This window comes from Entelurus aequoreus, linkage group LG25, assembly GCF_033978785.1.
Source record: "Entelurus aequoreus isolate RoL-2023_Sb linkage group LG25, RoL_Eaeq_v1.1, whole genome shotgun sequence".
NCBI lineage: Eukaryota > Metazoa > Chordata > Actinopteri > Syngnathiformes > Syngnathidae > Entelurus > Entelurus aequoreus.
The window spans coordinates 37,691,968-37,710,768 of NC_084755.1; the positions used below are offsets into that span (position 1 = coordinate 37,691,968).

The following is an 18,801-nucleotide window of genomic DNA, read 5'->3' on the forward strand; positions in this document are numbered from 1 at the left end:
TATATATATATATATATATATATATATGTATATATATATATATATATATATGTATATATATATATATATATGTGTATATATATATATATATATATATATATATATATATATATATATATATATATATATATATGTATATATATATATATATATATATATATATATATATATATATACATATATATATATATATATATATATATATATATATATATATGAAATACTTGACTTGGTGAATTCTAGCTGTAAATATACTCCTCCCCTCCTAACCACGCCCCCGCCCCACCCCCGACCACGCCCCCCACCTCCCGAAATCGGAGGTCTCAAAGTTGGCAAGTATGATTTATACACCTATAGCAGGGGTCGGCAACCCGCGGCTCTAGAGCCGCATGCGGCTCTTTAGCGCCGCCCTAGTGGCTCTCTGGAGCTTTTTCAAAAAATATGAAAAATGTAAAAAGAAGAGGGGGAAAAAAAATTTTTTTTTTTTTTAATATGGTTTTTGTAGGAGGACAAACATGACACATACCTCCCTAATTGTTATAAAGCACACTGTTTATATTAAACATGCTTCACTGATGAGAGTATTTGGCGAGCGCCGTTTTGTCCTACTCATTTTGGCGGTCCTTGAACTCACCGTAGTTTGTTTACATGTATAGGTGAGGGCGGACCTACGTCACTTCCGCCTACCAATCCCCTAGCAACCGGGAATTCGTTGAAAACAAACCAGCTCACAGCGAACGCAGCATTGACAGAAAAAGTATTTAACGAGCGTTGTGGCTTGGAAGTCGGCGTTAAATCCTTCATTTACGCATTGTTACTTATTTGCATATCGTGTGAAAAAACGAAAATGTATTATTTGCGTCAGACTCGTCTCAGTGAACTTTAAAGCTTCTCAGGCTTAGCTTAGCTTGCTAGTTAGCTTAGCCTGCGCGCTACTAAGAAAGAGACGCGGAAGTTATCAACAACAAGATCAAGTGTTAGTGTATAAAATATTGAGAGATTTGAGGGCTACATGTATTGTTTAAGTACAACAAAGGAGAGTTCAAACAGAGAAGGGGGAGGTGGCAAAATAACCTAATAAGGAAAGTAATACCAAGATTACGGGTAAATAATACTGGAATGTCCGGCAAAAAACCCCAAAAGAAAGCAGACTGACCCCTAGTAGCCTGGTCCTTGTAAGTTGTAGCCTTATGAAGGCGAATAATGTACAAAATATATGTCTTTGTATTGAAAAGTCTAGCAGACAGCATTTTGCGACTGTCTTGAAAAGTTGATTAAATGGCAACATGAAAATTATAGGGTTTATTGGTTTTTATAAACCCAACTGTTAAGTGCAAATTTAAACGAAGCCGGTTTTCGAAAATAGCTAGCTAGGCTCTAGACCAGGGGTCACCAACCTTTTTGAAACCAAGAGCTACTTTTTGGGTACTGATTAATGCGAAGGGCTACCAGTTTGGTACACACTTAAATAAATTTCCAGAAATAGCCAATTTGCTCAATTTACCTTTAACTCTGTTATTATTAATAATTAATTATATTTACACTTAATTTAACGGTTTAAAAGAGGAGAAAACACGAAAAAAATGACAATTACATTTTGAAACATAGTTTATCTTCAATTTCGACTCTTTAAAATTAAAAATTCAACCGAAAAAAAGAAGAGAAAAACTAGCTCATTTGAATCTTTTTATGGAACATCATTAGTAATTTTTCCTGATTAAGATTAATTTTAGAATTTTGATGACATGTTTTAAATAGGTTAAAATCCAATCTATACTTTGTTAGAATATATAACAAATTGGACCAAGCTATATTTCTAACAAAGACAAATCATTAATTCTTCTAGATTTTCCAGAACAAATTTTTTAAAAGAAATTCAAAATACTTTGAAATAAGATTTAAATTTGATTCTACAGATTTTCTAGATTTGCCAGAATAATTTTTTTGAATTTTAATCATAATAAGTTTGAAGAAATATTTCACAAAAATATTCTTCGTCGAAAAAACAGAAGCTAAAATGAAGAATTAAATAAAAATGTATTTATTATTCTTTACAATAAAAAAAATAAATTCACTTGAACGTTGATTTAAATTGTCAGGAAAGAAGAGGAAGGAATTTAAAAGGTAAAAAAGTATATGTGTTTAAAAATCCTAAAATCATTTTTAAGGTTGTATTTTTTCTCTAAAATTGTCTTTCTGAAAGTTATAAGAAGCAAAGTAAAAAAATTAATGAATTTATTTAAACAAGTGAAGACCAAGTCTTTAAAATATTTTCTTGGATTTTCAAATTCTATTTGAGTTTTGTCTCTCTTAGAATTAAAAATGTCGGGCAAAGCGAGACCAGCTTGCTAGTAAATAAATAAAATTTAAAAATAGAGGCAGCTCACTGGTAAGTGCTGCTATTTGAGCTATTTTTAGAACAGGCCAGCGGGCTACTCATCTGGTCCTTACGGGCTACCTGGTGCCCGCGGGCACCACGTTGGTGACCCCTGCTCTAGACTATATAGTATATACCGCATGTTATTTTTGTACAACAACAACTTCAGCTGTCGAACGTTATAAGGTACAAATTCAACAAGTACAACATTAGCACGGACGGTATAGCCAAGTTGTGGTTAAGAAGGTGGATTTTTGTTCCTTATATTTACCAGAAACGAAGTGATCCGAACACACGACCCGGGACTTTGGGGGACTCCAGTGAGAACCGTCCTCGTTTTCCCGGTGTAAAGCTGCGAGCCATTTGTCTCGTCTCTGTGGGCTTTTATCACGCTTTGGCAGAACAAAATACAACCTTTGTTTCCCCTGTTTCCGGTTGTGGTTAGCACAACCAAAAACAACACCGTTTTTCGGCATTTTCGAGGCAGAATGACGGGTTTTACCAGCGTAGGTCGACAGGTTAAAGAGTAATGGCAACGGTTTGTTTTCAACGCCAGTCTGGTTGCTATGGCTCGAAGAACCCGTATGTAGCTCAGTTGCCCGGATGTCGGCCCTCACCTATAACTTTCTCCGACTTTCTAGGACGTGTTTTATGCCGCTTCTTTTTCCGTCTCATTTTGTACACCAAACTTTTAACGTTGTGCGTGAATGCACAAAGGTGAGTTTTGTTGATGTTATTGACTTGTGTGGAGTGCTAATCAGGCATATTTGGTCACTGCATGACTGCAAGCTAATCGATGCTAACATGCTATTTAGGCTAGCTATATGTACATATTGCATCATTATGCCTCGTTTGTAGGTATATTTGAGGTCATTTAGTTTCCTTTAAGTCAATTTAATTTATATCTCATGACACACTATCTGTATGTAATAGGGCTTTTAATTTTTTGCGGCTCCAGACAGATTTGTTTTTTGTATTTTTGGTCCAATATGGCTCTTTCAACATTTTGGGTTGCCGACCCCTGACCTATAGTGATCACAGGTTGTTTTTGTGTTACTGTATATATTTGTTTTTCTGTAAAATCACACTTAATATACTTTGGGTAACAACAGTCAATATTTTTTTTTATTTTTTATTTTTAGGGGGGTAATAGTCAATATATATATTTTTTTTTTCTTATAAAATGTAAGTGAGCTTTTGTTAAACCAAATATTGTGTTTTTTCCCATATACAACAACCTATCTGGATTCGATAAGAGAATCGATAAGGAATCGGTTCGATACGAGGATTCGATAATGGGCTCGAACTATGCATGACTGTATATATGTTCATGTACTGCAGGGGTCACCAACCTTTTTGAAACCAAGAGCTACTTCTTGGGTACTGATTTATGCGCAGGGCTACCAGTTTGATACACACTTAAATAAATTGCCAGAAATAGCCAATTTGCTCAATTTACCTTTAACTCTATGTTATTATTAATAATTAATGATATTTACACTTAATTGAACGGTTTAAAAGAGGAGAAAACACCAAAAAAATGACAATTAAATTTTGAAACATAGTTTATCTTCAATTTCGACTCTTTAAAATTCAAAAGAAGAGAAAAACTAGCTAATTCGAATCTTTTTCAAAAAATTAAAAAAAGAATTTATGGAACATCATTAGTAATTTTTCCTGATTAAGATTAATTTTAGAATTTTGATGACATGTTTTAAATAGGTTAAAATCCAATCTACACTTTGTTAGAATATATAACAAATTGGACCAAGCTATGTTTCTAACAAAGACAAATCATTATTTCGTCTAGATTTTCCAGAACAAACATTTTAAAAGAAATTCAAAAGACTTTGAAATAAGATTTAAACTTGATTCTACAGATTTTGTAGATTTGCCAGAATAATTTTTTTGAATTTTAATCATAATAAGTTTGAAGAAATATTTCACAAATATTCTTTGTCGAAAAAACAGAAGCTAAAATGAAGAATTAAATTAAAATTTATTTATTATTCTTTACAATAAAAAAAAAATAAATTACTTAAACATTGATTTAAATTGTCAGGAAAGAAGAGGAAGGAATTTAAAAGGTAAAAAGGTATATGTGTTTAAAAATCCTAAAATCATTTTTAGCGTTGTATTTTTTCTCTAAAATGGTCTTTCTGAAAGTTATAAGAAGCAAAGTAAAAAAAAATAATGAATTTATTTAAACAAGTGAAGACCAAGTCTTTAAAATATTTTCTTGGATTTTCAAATTCTATTTGAGTTTTGTCTCTCTTAGAATTAAAAATGTCGGGCAAAGCGAGACCAGCTTGCTAGTAAATAAATACAATTTAAAAAATAGAGGCAGCTCACTGGTAAGTGCTGCTATTTGAGCTATTTTTAGAACAGGCCAGCAGGCTACTGTTGGAAGCATATCCATATTTAAGTGTTACTTCTTTCTAAAAACTCCTATAGTCATATTTACATCAGCTAATGTCTCGTGTGGTACAAAGTGCTTGGATTCGAGTGTCCTTGGTTAGAGTCAGAGCGCTGTCTTTGTTGAGACTGCCATTACATTCCTAAGATAAGGAGCACAGCTAGACTGGGGAAACAGCAGGTGGGGGGGACAGGAGAAGGAGGAAGTAGACAGGAGTTCCGGGGTTTTGGTAGACCGATCTGGACCGGGCTAGGGAACGCTTGGGTGCTGGGTTGGTCTCAGGTTTGTCCTCTAAGCTTTGAGAATAAACTACAAAATACCAACTATTGCCTGGAGATTGAATATAAACATCAGCATATTGCCATAAAAAGAATCTGGGAGAGACTAGCAATTTGAATTCCCCATTGGAGGAATGCTGGTCGACGCAACACTACTCATCTGGTCCTTACGGGCGACCTGGTGCCCGCGGGCACCGCGTTGGTGACCCCTGATGTACTGTATATGTACATGTCAGATTGTGAAACTGTCCTTTATTTTATTCACCATCGTTGTTGTTGTTTTGTTTTCATGTCCAAATATTTTCAGCACATTCAACAAACATGCGCTTTAATCTCAAAAAGTATTTTGGTGTAAAAAGTCCACGCGGTGTAAGACGGAATGATTAGTGGCACTTTGTAGCGAGACAACAAAACAGTTCTCTCCCGGTGTTGCATCATTCTTCCCGTCCCCGATGTCCTCCGACACGCATCACACGGTTGCATCACATCCCGCCTGCTCGCCACTTTTCTTACGCAACACGCCACTTGTCATCAGTCTGGCCCCCGGAAAATGGCCGTTTGATCTTTGTCTTCTTCGCTCCTTGTCCCGCCCGCAGGCGAGATGGAGGAGCTGGAGTCCCTGTGGCTGACGGGGATCTGCCACCACGAGAAGAACGAGGTGATGTCCAGCCAGCTGGACGTGGACAACATGGCGGGGGTCTTCTACATGCTGGGGGCCGCCATGGCGCTGTCGCTCATCACCTTCATCTGCGAGCACTGGTTCTACTGGCAGCTGCGCTTCTGCTTCATGGGCGTCTGCTCGGGACAACCCGGCTTCGTCTTCTCCATCAGCAGGGTAAGACCCCGGGCCAGATTTGTGTTGTGTTCCCTGCCTTCGGCCCCGAGAGGGCCAAGCGGTAGAGGAAGGATGGATGGAGTACTTGTGGGAAACCAGACACGGTTCATTCAGTCCTTTGTGCACAAAACGCAGCTTTCACTTTCATTTTCTTGTCTATTAAACAAGACAAGAAGCAAGGAATCGAACAGAGACAGGATTCAATTTAGCTCATGAGGAGAGTGCGTGGAAACTGCACCCTCGTACGGTGTCGCCCCACGCTCTGAGGGAAAAGTTCCACGCCTCCCCATTTATTTGGGCATTCCCCGATTACATAGCTGCAGCTGCTTCTAAGGGGGCGGGGGGGGGGGGGGGTCTCGTTATGCAGCAGCTGCACTGGGTCATAAACAGTTCAAACTAAAGGTGCTTGGAGCGGTGTCAGGTTTGCCCCCTCTCTGCTCGTAGATTTTCGGGTCCTGATAAGGTCCTTCCTGTGGCTGTCCAGATCTGAGAAACCGACACCTGATTTGACGCCCCATGATTTGACACCTTGTGATTTGCAAATGCATGAACCTTATGATTTTACCCCGTATGATTTGACGCCTTATAATTTGACGCCTTATGATTTGACACTTTATGATTTGCAAATGCATGAACCTTATGATTTTACTCCGTAGGATTTGACGCATTATAGTTTGACGCCTTATGATTTGCAAATGCATGAACCTTATGATTTGACGCCCCATGATTTGACGCCTTATGATTTGACACTTTATGATTTGCAAATGCATGAACCTTATGATTTGACGCCCCATGATTTGACGCCTTATGATTTGACACTTTATGATTTGCAAATGCATGAACCTTATGATTTGACGCCTTATGATTTGACGCCCCATGATTTGACGCCTTATAATTTGACGCCTTATGATTTGACGCCTTATGATTTGACACTTTATGATTTGCAAATGCATGAACCTTATGATTTGACACCCGATGATTTGATGCCTTATGATTTGACGCCCCATGATTTGACGCCTTATGATTTGACGCCCCATGATTTGACGCCTTATGATTTGACACTTTATGATTTGCAAATGCATGAACCTTATGATTTGACACCCGATGATTTGATGCCTTATGATTTGACGCCCCATGATTTGACGCCTTATGATTTGACGCCCCATGATTTGACGCCTTATGATTTGACGCCTTATGATTTGACACTTTATGATTTGCAAATGCATGAACCTTATGATTTTACCCTGTATAATTTGACGCCTTATGATTTGACACTTTATGATTTGCAAATGCACGAACCTTATGATTTGGCACCTTATGATTTGACGCCCCATGATTTGACGCCTTATGATTTGACGCCTTATGATTTGACACTTTATGATTTGCAAATGCATGAACCTTATGATTTTACCCTGTATAATTTGACGCCTTATGATTTGACACTTTATGATTTGAAAATGCATGAACCTTATGATTTGACGCCTTATGATTTGACGCCCCATGATTTGACGCCTTATAATTTGACACTTTATGATTTGCAAATGCATGAACCTTATGATTTGACGCCTTATGATTTGACGCCCCATGATTTGACGCCTTATGATTTGACGCCTTATAATTTGACACTTTATGATTTGCAAATGTATGAACCTTATGATTTGACGCCTTATGATTTGACGCCCCATGATTTGACGCCTTATGATTTGACGCCCCATGATTTGATGCCTTATGATTTGACGCCTTATGATTTGACACTTTATGATTTGCAAATGCATGAACCTTATGATTTGACGCCTTATGATTTAACGCCCCATGATTTGACGCCCCATGATTTGACGCCCCATGATTTGAGGCCTTATGATTTGACGCCTTATGATTTGACACTTTATGATTTGCAAATGCATGAACCTTATGATTTGACGCCTTATGATTTGACGCCTTATGATTTGACGCCCCATGATTTGACGCCTTATGATTTGACGCCCCATGATTTGACGCCTGAGCATTGTTTAACACCAGTATCCAACATTTGAGCATGTATTAGTCATAAAAGTGTAAAATCATGACAAGTCCTTCTGAAGTTTGTGAAAAGTCTGGCAGAAGTGGGCCGTCATGCAGAGACATGATGTTCATGTCTTCCTGTTTCAGTCGCCAGGAGGTAAATGTTTACAAAAATCCATCCATCCATTTTCTCCCGCTTAATGTTGAGTTAAAATCCTTATATGTCCAAAAACAAACCTTGTAACTCAAAGAGGGAATATGAGGTATTTCATGGGTGTGGTGATTGTTTGGACGTGGCTGTGGTGTAACTGTGGAGGTGAAACACTGCGGGCTAAAAACCACACGACTAATTTACAGCACGGGGCCACACTCTGACCCTCACCCCGTCTCTTTGATTTGCTGCTTGTGGCCCCGGGGCCAGTCCTGCTCAGACTAAGTGGCTGCAACAAAAACTATCTCATGTGGCTCTTAGTCAACCTCAGGACTGCCTGGGAATGTTAGAAACACTTCTTGGTACCAGGCTGCTTTGCTCACATCTAGTCCTAGACTTAAGTTAGTCACTTCTAGTCTTAGACTTAGGTTAGTCACTTCTAGTCTTAGACTTAGGTTAGTCACTTCTAGTCTTAGACTTAGGTTGCTCACATCTAGTCCTAGACTTAAGTTAGTCACTTCTAGTCTTAGACTTAGGTTGCTCACATCTAGTCCTAGACTTAGATTGGTCACATCTAGTCTTAGACTTAGATTGGTCACTTCTAGTCTTAGACTTAGATTGGTCACATCTAGTCTTAGTCTTAGATTGGTCACATCTAATCCTAGACTTAGGTTGCTCACATCTAGTCTTAGACTTAGACAGGTCACATCTAGTCTTAGTCTTAGATTGGTCACATCTAGTCCTAGACTTAGATTGATCACATCTAGTCTTAGACTTAGACTGGTCACATCTAGTCTTAGTCTTAGATTGGTCACATCTAGTCCTAGACTTAGGTTGCTCACATCTAGTCTTAGTCTTAGAATGGTCACATGTAGTCTTAGACTTAGATTGGTCACATTTAGTCTTAGTCTTAGATTGGTCACATCTAGTCTTAGACTTAGACTGGTCACATCTAGTCTTAGACTTAGATTGGTCACATCTAGTCTTAGACTTAGACTGGTCACATCTAGTCTTAGACTTAGACTGGTCACATCTAGTCTTAGACTTAGATTGGTCACATCTAGTCTTGGACTTAGATTGGTCACATCTAGTCTTAGTCTTAGATTGGTCACATCTAGTCTTAGACTTAGATTGGTCACATCTAGTCTTATACTTAGATTAGTCAGATCTAGTCTTAGACTTAGATTGGTCACATCTAGTCCTAGACTTTGATTGCTCACATCTAGTCTTAGTCTTAGATTGGTCACATCCAGTCTTATACTTAGATTAGTCACATCTAGTCTTTGTCTTAGATTGGTCACATCTAGTCCTAGACTTTGATTGCTCACATCTAGTCTTAGTCTTAGATTGGTCACATCTAGTCTTAGACTTAGATTAGTCACATCTAGTCTTAGTCTTAGATTGGTCACATCTAGTCTTAGTCTTAGATTTGTCACATCTAGTCCTAGTCTTAGGTTAGTCACATCTAGTCTTAGACTTTGATTGCTCACATCTAGTCTTAGTCTTAGATTGGTCACATCTAGTCCTAGACTTAGATTGGTCACATCTAGTCTTAGACTTAGATTTGTCACATCTAGTCCTAGTCTTAGGTTAGTCACATCTAGTATTAGACTTAGATTTGGTCACATCTAGTCCTAGACTTAGGTTGCCCACATCTAGTCTTAGTCTTAGAATGGTCACATGTAGTCTTAGACTTAGATTGGTCACATGTAGTCTTAGTCTTAGATTGGTCACATCTAGTCTTAGACTTAGACTGGTCACATCTAGTCTTGGACTTAGATTGGTCACATTTAGTCTTGGACTTAGATTGGTCACATCTAGTCTTGGACTTAGATTGGTCACATCTAGTCTTAGACTTAGATTTGTCACATCTAGTCCTAGTCTTAGGTTAGTCACATCTAGTCTTAGAGTTAGATTGGTCACATCTAGTCCTAGACTTAAGTTGCTCACATCTAGTCTTAGTCTTAGAATGGTCACATGTAGTCTTAGACTTAGATTGGTCACATTTAGTCTTAGTCTTAGATTGGTCACATCTAGTCTTAGACTTAGACTGGTCACATCTAGTCTTGGACTTAGATTGGTCACATTTAGTCTTGGACTTAGATTGGTCACATCTAGTCTTGGACTTAGATTGGTCACATCTAGTCTTAGACTTAGATTTGTCACATCTAGTCCTAGCCTTAGGTTAGTCACATCTAGTCTTAGACTTAGATTGGTCACATCTAGTCCTAGACTTAGGTTGCTCACATCTAGTCTTAGTCTTAGAATGGTCACATGTAGTCTTAGACTTAGTTTGGTCACATTTAGTCTTAGTCTTAGATTGGTCACATCTAGTCTTAGACTTAGACTGGTCACATCTAGTCTTGGACTTAGATTGGTCACATTTAGTCTTGGACTTAGATTGGTCACATCTAGTCTTGGACTTAGATTGGTCACATCTAGTCTTAGACTTAGATTAGTCAGATCTAGTCTTATACTTAGTTTGGTCACATCTAGTCTTAGACTTAGATTGGTCACATCTAGTCTTAGACTTAGATTAGTCAGATCTAGTCTTATACTTAGATTGGTCACATCTAGTCTTAGACTTAGACTGGTCACATCTAGTCTTGGACTTAGATTGGTCACATCTAGTCTTAGACTTAGATTGGTCACATCTAGTCTTAGACTTAGATTAGTCAGATCTAGTCTTATACTTAGATTGGTCACATCTAGTCTTAGACTTAGACTGGTCACATCTAGTCTTGGACTTAGATTGGTCACATTTAGTTTTGGACTTAGATTGGTCACATCTCGTCTTAGACTTAGATTGGTCACATCTAGTCTTGGACTTAGATTGGTCACATTTAGTTTTGGACTTAGATTGGTCACATCTAGTGTTAGACTTAAATTGGTCACATCTAGTCTTGGACTTAGATCCTTTCCTATGTTCATTAATGCTGAGCACACGTTTGTTAGCATGTAGAAGAGAACGTAGACAAGCTGTTCCAAGACTATATCATCGTCTCCTCAGCCTTTTTCTCTCCTTCTGCTTTTTTCATTTAGCAGCATGATTCCAATAAATGTGATTGTTATTGCAGCAATTAGCATTTGAGCGTCAGAAGGAGTCATCTGTCACGGTTGCTTAGCGCTCCTTCTCTCGGAGCGGCTCAATAAGCTCCTCGTGGCGACCAACTTCTGCGGACCCCGCCTGGGACCTCGCTGCAAATGAATGAAAAATATCGATTCAAAGCTCCCCAATGACTCGGGAGCAATAAACACATCAGGGGTTTAATTACTGCGTTCCTGTTCCTGTTGCGGGGCCCCTCATTTGCATGTGGTCCACGGCCCGTAGGCACTTTAGATGCACTTTAGATGCACTTGTACGCGGCTACTTACTTGTTGATTTCCTGTAATCACTAATAGATTTTGCTGTGGGCCCCTCGAGAGGCCCCTGGTGTTGCTGCGCAAATAATCAGCGACTGTAAAAGGGGCCGGCGGTCAGGGGTGCATTTTGTGGGAGGGACCAATTTTTAAATTTTTTTTACAGTATGGTCATTATTTTTACAGTGTGTTACTGTAAATGAAAAAATGGTACAACTTTTATTTTTACAGTAAAATTGTAACAACTAAGCAGCTAGTTGTTTTTTAATATATATATATATATATATATATATATATATATATATATATATATATATATATATATATATATATATATATATATATAGACAAAAGGGCACCAGTGTAATTTTTACAGTAAAATTCTGGGGGCTGAGCTGCCACTTTTTTACCATAAAATCTATGGTCTTTTTTTTTTTTTTTACAGTATGATCATTATTTTTACAGTGTGTTACTGTAAAGGAAAACATGGTACCAGTTTTATTTTGACAGTAAAATTCTCACAACTAAGAAGCTAGTTTTTTTATTGTTTTATTTATTTATATATATATATATATATATATATATATATATATATATATATATATATATATATATATATATATATATATATATATATATATATATATATATATATATATTGACAAAACGGCACCAATGCAATTTTTACAATAAAAATCTGGGGACTGAGCTGCCAGTTTTTTACCGTAAAATCTATCGTAATTTTTTTTTACAGTGCATCACTGTAAATGAAAACGATACCACATTTATTTTAATGAATTGTATTTTTTTTTTCACAACAAACTGCACGATCATTGCTTTTACAGTGCATTAACTTAAATTGCCATTGCCACTTTTATTTTTACAGTGTGTTACTGTAAATGGAAAAATGGTACAACTTTTTTTTTTTTACAGTAAAATTGTCACAACTAAGAAGCTATTTTTTTTTACTGTAAAATGTATAATGTTGTTTTTTACAGTGAATTACTATAAATTGACAAAAGGGCACCAATGTAATTTTTACAGTAAAATTCTGGGGACTGAGCTGCCACTTTTTTACCGTAAAGTCTATGGTCTTTGTTTTTTGTTTACAGTGCATCACTGCAAATTAAAAAACAATACCACCTTTATTTTTATGATTACATTTTTCACAACAAACTGCACGGTCATTGCTTTTACAGTGCACTAACTCTTTGTTTTGTCTTTTACCGTAAAATCTCTTACTGTAAATGGAAAAATGGTACTACTTTTATTTTTACAGCAACATTGTCAACTGAACAGCTATCTTTTTTTTTACTGTAAAATGTATAGTGTTTTGTTTTTTTTACAGTGAATTACTATAAAATGACAAAAGTAATTTTTACCGTAAAATCCATGGGCATCGTTTTTACAGTGAATTACTGTAAATGGAAAAAAATTTATTTTGTTATTTTCATGGTCACAGTTTTTCACAGTAAAATCTACAGTCGTCGTTTTTACAGTGCACTAATGTAAATTGCAATTTTATTTTATTTTTAAAGTATGATCATTATTTTTACAGTGTGTTACTGTAAATGAAAAAATTGTACCAGTTTTATTTTTACAGTAAAATTCTCACAACTAAGAAGCTAGTATATATATATATATATATATATATATATATATATATATATATATATATATATATATATATATATATATATATATATATATATATATATATATATATATTGACAAAAGGGCACCAATGCAATTTTTACAATAAAATTCTGGGGACTGAGCTGCCAGTTTTTTACCGTAAAATCTATTGTAATTTTTTTTTTTACAGTGAATCACTGTAAATGAAAAAACGATACCACATTTATTTTAATGATCTTTTTTTTCACAACAAACTGCATGGTCATTGCTTTTACAGTTTTTTACCGTGAAATCTCAGCTCATTGTTTGTTACTGTAAATAAAAAAATGGTACCACTTTTATTTTTACAGTGTGTTACTGTAAATGGAAAAATGGTACAACTTTTATTTTTACAGTAAAATTGTCACAACTAAGAAGCTTTTTTTTTTTTTTACTGTAAAATGGATAATGTTATTTTTTACAGTGAATTACTATAAATTGACAAAAGGGTACCAATGTAATTTTTACAGTAAAATTCAGAGGACTTAGCTGCCAGTTTTTTACCATAAAATCTATGGTCTTTTTTTTTTTTTTTTTTTTTTTTTACAGTATGATCATTATTTTTACAGTGTTTTACTGTAAAGGAAAAAATTCTACCAGTTTTATTTTTACAGTAAAATTCTCACAACTAAGAATCTCGTTTATATATATATATATATATATATATATATATATATATATATATATATATATATATATATATATATATATATATATATATATATATATATATATATATATATATATATATATATATATATATATATATATATATATATTGACAAAAGGGCACCAATGCAATTTTTACAATAAAACTCTAGGGACTGAGCTGCCAGTTTTTTGCCGTAAAATCTATCTTTTTTTTTTTTTACAGTGCATCACTGTAAATGAAAAAAACCATACCACATTTATTTTAATGATTTTTTTTTTTTTTTTTACACAACAAACTGCACGGTCATTGCTTTTACGTAAATTGCCATTGTTTTTTTTTACTGTGAAATTTCATCTCCTTGTTTGTGTTACCGTAAATGGAAAAATGGTACAACTTTTATTTTTTACAGTAAAATTGTCACAACTAAGAAGCAATTTTTTTTTACTGTAAAATGTATAATGTTGTTTTTTTTACATTGAATTACTATAAATTGACAAAAGGGCACCAATGTCATTTTTACAGTAAAATTCAGAGGACTTAGCTGCCTTTTTTTTTTTTTACCATAAATTCGATGGTCTTTGTTTTTACAAAGGGGGGGGGGGGGTAAGGCCACATGGTCAAATTTGTTTTTGTACCACAAAATCTACCGTTGTTGATTTTACGGTGCATTACTGTAAACGGAAACACAACTTTTAAAATCTGGATTTTGTGTGTCCCCCCACAGGGCATCTACAGCTGCATTCACGGCGTGCAGATCGAGGAGAAAAGCAGCTCGGCGTTGAACTCGCCGTCGGCCACCATGAACAACACCCACTCTAACATCCTGCGCCTCCTACGCACCGCCAAGAACATGGCCTCCCTGTCCGGCGTCAACGGCTCGCCCCACAGCGCTCTGGACTTCATTCGCCGGGAGTCGTCCGTTTACGACATCTCGGAGCACCGGCGCAGCCTGGCGGGCCACTCGGACTGCAAGCCGCCTTATTTGCCGGAGGACAACATGTTCAGCGACTACATCGGCGAGGTGGAGAGGACGTTCGGCAACGTCCACATGAAGGACAGCAACGTGTACCAGGACCGCTACCTGCACCATCACGGTTCCACACTTGGGCTCAGTGGACCGCCTGCCAACAGGCCGCATAGTTTGGGCAGTGCCAGTTCCCTGGAGGGCGGCATGTTTGACTGTGACAGCCTCGGGGGAGGGGTGGCGCCGATCTTCACCACCCAGCCGTGCTCGGCGCTGACCCACAGGAACATGAGCAAGTTCGACCTGCTGTCCGGACAGACTCCGCCTCCAGGCCAGGGCTTTAAAAGCGGCCTGCCGGACTTGTACGGGAAGTTCTCTTTCAAGGGCGGTGCCTCGAGTTCCACCTACATCCCCGGTCACGGGTACTGCGGCGGGAGAGGGGACGACGACGGAAACGTACGGTCCGACGTCTCTGACATTTCCACGCACACGGTAACCTACGGGAACCTGGAAGGTAACGCCAAGAAACGCAAACAATACCGCGATAGCCTGAAAAAGAGGCCGGCCTCTGCCAAGTCCAGACGGGAGCTGGATGAAATCGAGCTGGGCTACCGGAGGAAACCGTACCACATCAGCCACCACCACTACCACAACCATCGCTCTGCCTCGCCACCACTTTTGCCCCCCGAACGTAAGCGAGGAGGAGGGAATACCGACGCAAACTATCTCTTCAGAGAAAAGGAGAGCGTGAGGGACTTTTATTTGGACCAGTTCCGCCCAAAAGAGGGCGTCCCCCAGTGGGAACATGTGGATCTGACTGAAGGCCCTGGGAGTAGAGACGGAGGAGTACCTACCTGCACCTCGCTGGTTCCGGTGGAAGACTTTCTCAAGAGCAAACCCAAGAAGTCGGACTCAAAGAGCGGCGGGGGATCTGGGTTGGCCGGGGGAGAATGGGAGTGCAGGAACTGTCGGTCCGGTGCGGGGGTGAAGCAGATGTCCATGCACGGGGGCGGCGGCTACGGTGGCATAAGCTGCGGGTCCTCGGGGGGTGGTGGAGGCAGCCGTCCCAGCTCCGCGTCCTGTTTGCGCTGCGAGAGCTGCAAAAAGACGGGGAACCTCTACGACATCAGCGAGGACAACAACCACCTCTTGGAACAGATTGGGGGCGTGGGAGGGGGAGGCATGGTCGCCGTCCCCCAGTCGCAATCTCAGGCGCAGCAGCGGAGGAAAGGGGGAGGCTTCGGCAAGCCGCTCCGGCGGCAGCATTCCTACGACGCGTTTGTCGACCTCCAGAAGGAGGAGACGGGCGGCATGGGGAGCTTGATGGGCAATCTGGGAGGCGTCGGCGGGATGAGCGGTCCGGGTATGGGCGGAATGCTGCCGCCTCCCCGAAGCGTCAGCCTGAAGGAGAAGGAGCGCTACATGGAGGGCGCCAACCCGTTTGCGCACATGTTTGAGCGTCACGGGGGGTCCGAGAGAGACCGGGAAAGGGACCCTTCGTTTTATGGAGGCGAAGGCCGGATGGGAGGCCTGTTCAGAGGAGGCGACGGCCTCCATCGCCGCTCCGTCGGAGAGCGAGACGTGAGGGACAGGGACAGGTCTCTGATGGAAGGTGGCGGCGGGGCGGCGATCTCTTTATCCAAATCTCTTTACCCTGACCGGGTAAACCAGAACCCCTTTATACCCACGTTTGACGACGACCAGTGTCTGATGCACGGAGCCAAACAGTTTTACATGAAAAAGCAGCAGCAGGTCGCCAAAAACAGCCGAAGTGACTTCAGGAGTCAGACGAGCACCACGTCTTACCTGCCGGCGTCCGCCACCGCCGGGGTCATGTCCAACGTGTCCCCCCGGTTCCCGAAAGAGCTCAGCCTGGGCGGCCTGAGCCACCACGGCTCCATGCTGGGGGTCGCCCCGTCGCGGCCCTTCAACGGAAGCAACGGCCACGTCTACGAGAAACTGTCCAGCATCGAGTCCGACGTGTGAGAGGTTCGGGCGCGTCCGGAGATCAGGGATGTTTTTAAAGACACCGTCCACGCACTGCAGCCGGGGGTCGTGACCACCCGGAGGATCCACATTTCCCACGTAGAGAAATCTTTATTTTATAAAAATACAAAATCAGGACACTTTGCCGAGACGGGGAAGTGACCCCTCTCTCCCCAAACGCCAAAGTGATCTACTTTTACCGACATCGCCCCCGTTGACTCCGCAGTTATCGCTCACCCGGGTTCGGTACGGGACGTGCGATCCCGCTGGGATCGGACGGAAGACTGCACGATTGGAGAGCGGCAACCCAGGGGATGACTTGAGTTTTCTCCCGCCCTGAACTCTCCTCCCTTTCCTCCCTCCTCCCGCAGGCCAAAAGATTTGCTGTGAGAAATACAATCATGAATGATTCTAGGGGAAAAAAACAGGGTATAAAGACTAGAACACTATTAATAATAACGTTGTGAAGAACACGCCGTAAGATATCTTCGCTTTTTATTGCTCTGTGTTACAAGGTGTGATATCCCATCGGTTTTTCGTACTTGTATGGTTTTGTTTTTCTTCCTTGCCGGCGTCGGCAGCTTAAAGGCGGTCCAACCTCGGAGCCAGAAAGACTGAACTCTTCCGTTCTTGCTCTCGGTGGAATATTTGACTTCACACGTTTTCCTTTCGGGGTTTTTAATCGATGTTTTTTGCGACGGTCGGAATCGAGCGCGTTTGCGCTTGAACGCTTCGTCGCAAGGGCCAGGGACGCCGAGAGAAAAGGACGTGCCTTAAAGGTCCGGTGGGAGTGTCCTCCCGTTCACGTCGCGTTGGAGCGCCAAAAAAAATCAATACATCAAATGTTCAAGCGGCTTGAGATGCTGCACCGGCAGCGGTTTCGATACGAGATGTTTTATAACTTCGTACAAAAAAAAATAGATTTTATGACGCCGTACGGCAGTTCTATTCAGGATGTCCCACACGGTCTGGGAGTGGCGCCACTTCACAGCACGGCGGCCTTCTACGTCTTTTCCATTCAGGTTACTCCCGTGACGTCACCAGGCACTCTCGCTGGTATTTTATGGAGGCTCAAATGGGACAAAAATGATTAAAAAATAATTAAGGTGTCAGACATTAAATTTTGTGATTAAATACATAAATGTGTCAATGTATTTCACCTAACAGTACATTTAATTAAATATTGATTTCAACATTTCAATATGTATTTATTTATCTAATTATTTCATTAATGTCAATAATTATTTCATGATTTAATGATTCATCTAATTTTGTTCATAATTTTAATAGATTATTTCATGGTGGAATGATCAATATAATTATTTCATGATTTAATGATTCATTTAATTATTTACTGACTTTTAATTTATTTTTTTATTTTTTTACTGACTATAATAATTTCCTGATTTACTATTTTATGTAATTTACTGATTCAATTATTTCATGATTGTAACTTATTATTTCAATATGTCATGATTTATTTAATTTTTTCATGGTTGTAATTAATGATTTAATGATTTTTTTTTTCATTGTCTACTGATTTTATTGAATTTTTAAATTATTTACTTATTTTAATTAATTAATTAATGGTTTATGTAATTTACTTAATCAATTATTGCATGATTGTAATTTATTATTTCATGATCTTTGAATTGAATTGAATTGAATTCGAATTGAATTGAATTTTAATTGAATTGAATTGAATCTTTTATTAGTAGATTGCACAGTACAGTACATATTCCGTACAATTGACCACTAAATAGTAACACCAGAATAAGTTTTTCAACTTGTTTAAGTCGGGATCCACGTTAATCAATTCATGGTAAATGGTAATTGTAATTTATTGTTTCATGATTTATTGATTTATTTCATTATTTCATCATTGCAATTATTTTAAGATTTCATGACTTATTTATTTATTCATTGATTTAATTATTTCACGATTGCAATTAATGATTTCATTATTTTAAGATTTATTAAATTATTTCATGATTGTTATTTATTATTTCATTATTTGTCTTTTTTTTTTTACTGATTTTAATGAATTATTTCATGATTTAATGATTTTTGCAATTTACTGATTTAATTATTGTATGATTGTGACTAT

The 18,801-nt window shown here is 38.6% G+C and overlaps 1 protein-coding gene across 1 annotated transcript in view; it reads left to right on the top strand.

Annotated features, from left to right (window-relative positions):
• Positions 1 to 17,881, top strand: part of LOC133642760 (glutamate receptor ionotropic, NMDA 2B-like) — a 346,360-nt gene extending 328,479 nt beyond the window's left edge. The window contains exons 14-15 of the mRNA XM_062037135.1: positions 5,668 to 5,906; positions 14,469 to 17,881. Coding sequence (XP_061893119.1) covers positions 5,668 to 5,906; positions 14,469 to 16,694 — 2,465 coding nt within the window. The 3' untranslated portion in view covers positions 16,695 to 17,881. The remainder of the gene's footprint in view (positions 1 to 5,667; positions 5,907 to 14,468) is intronic.
• Positions 17,882 to 18,801: the final 920 nt, after the last annotated feature.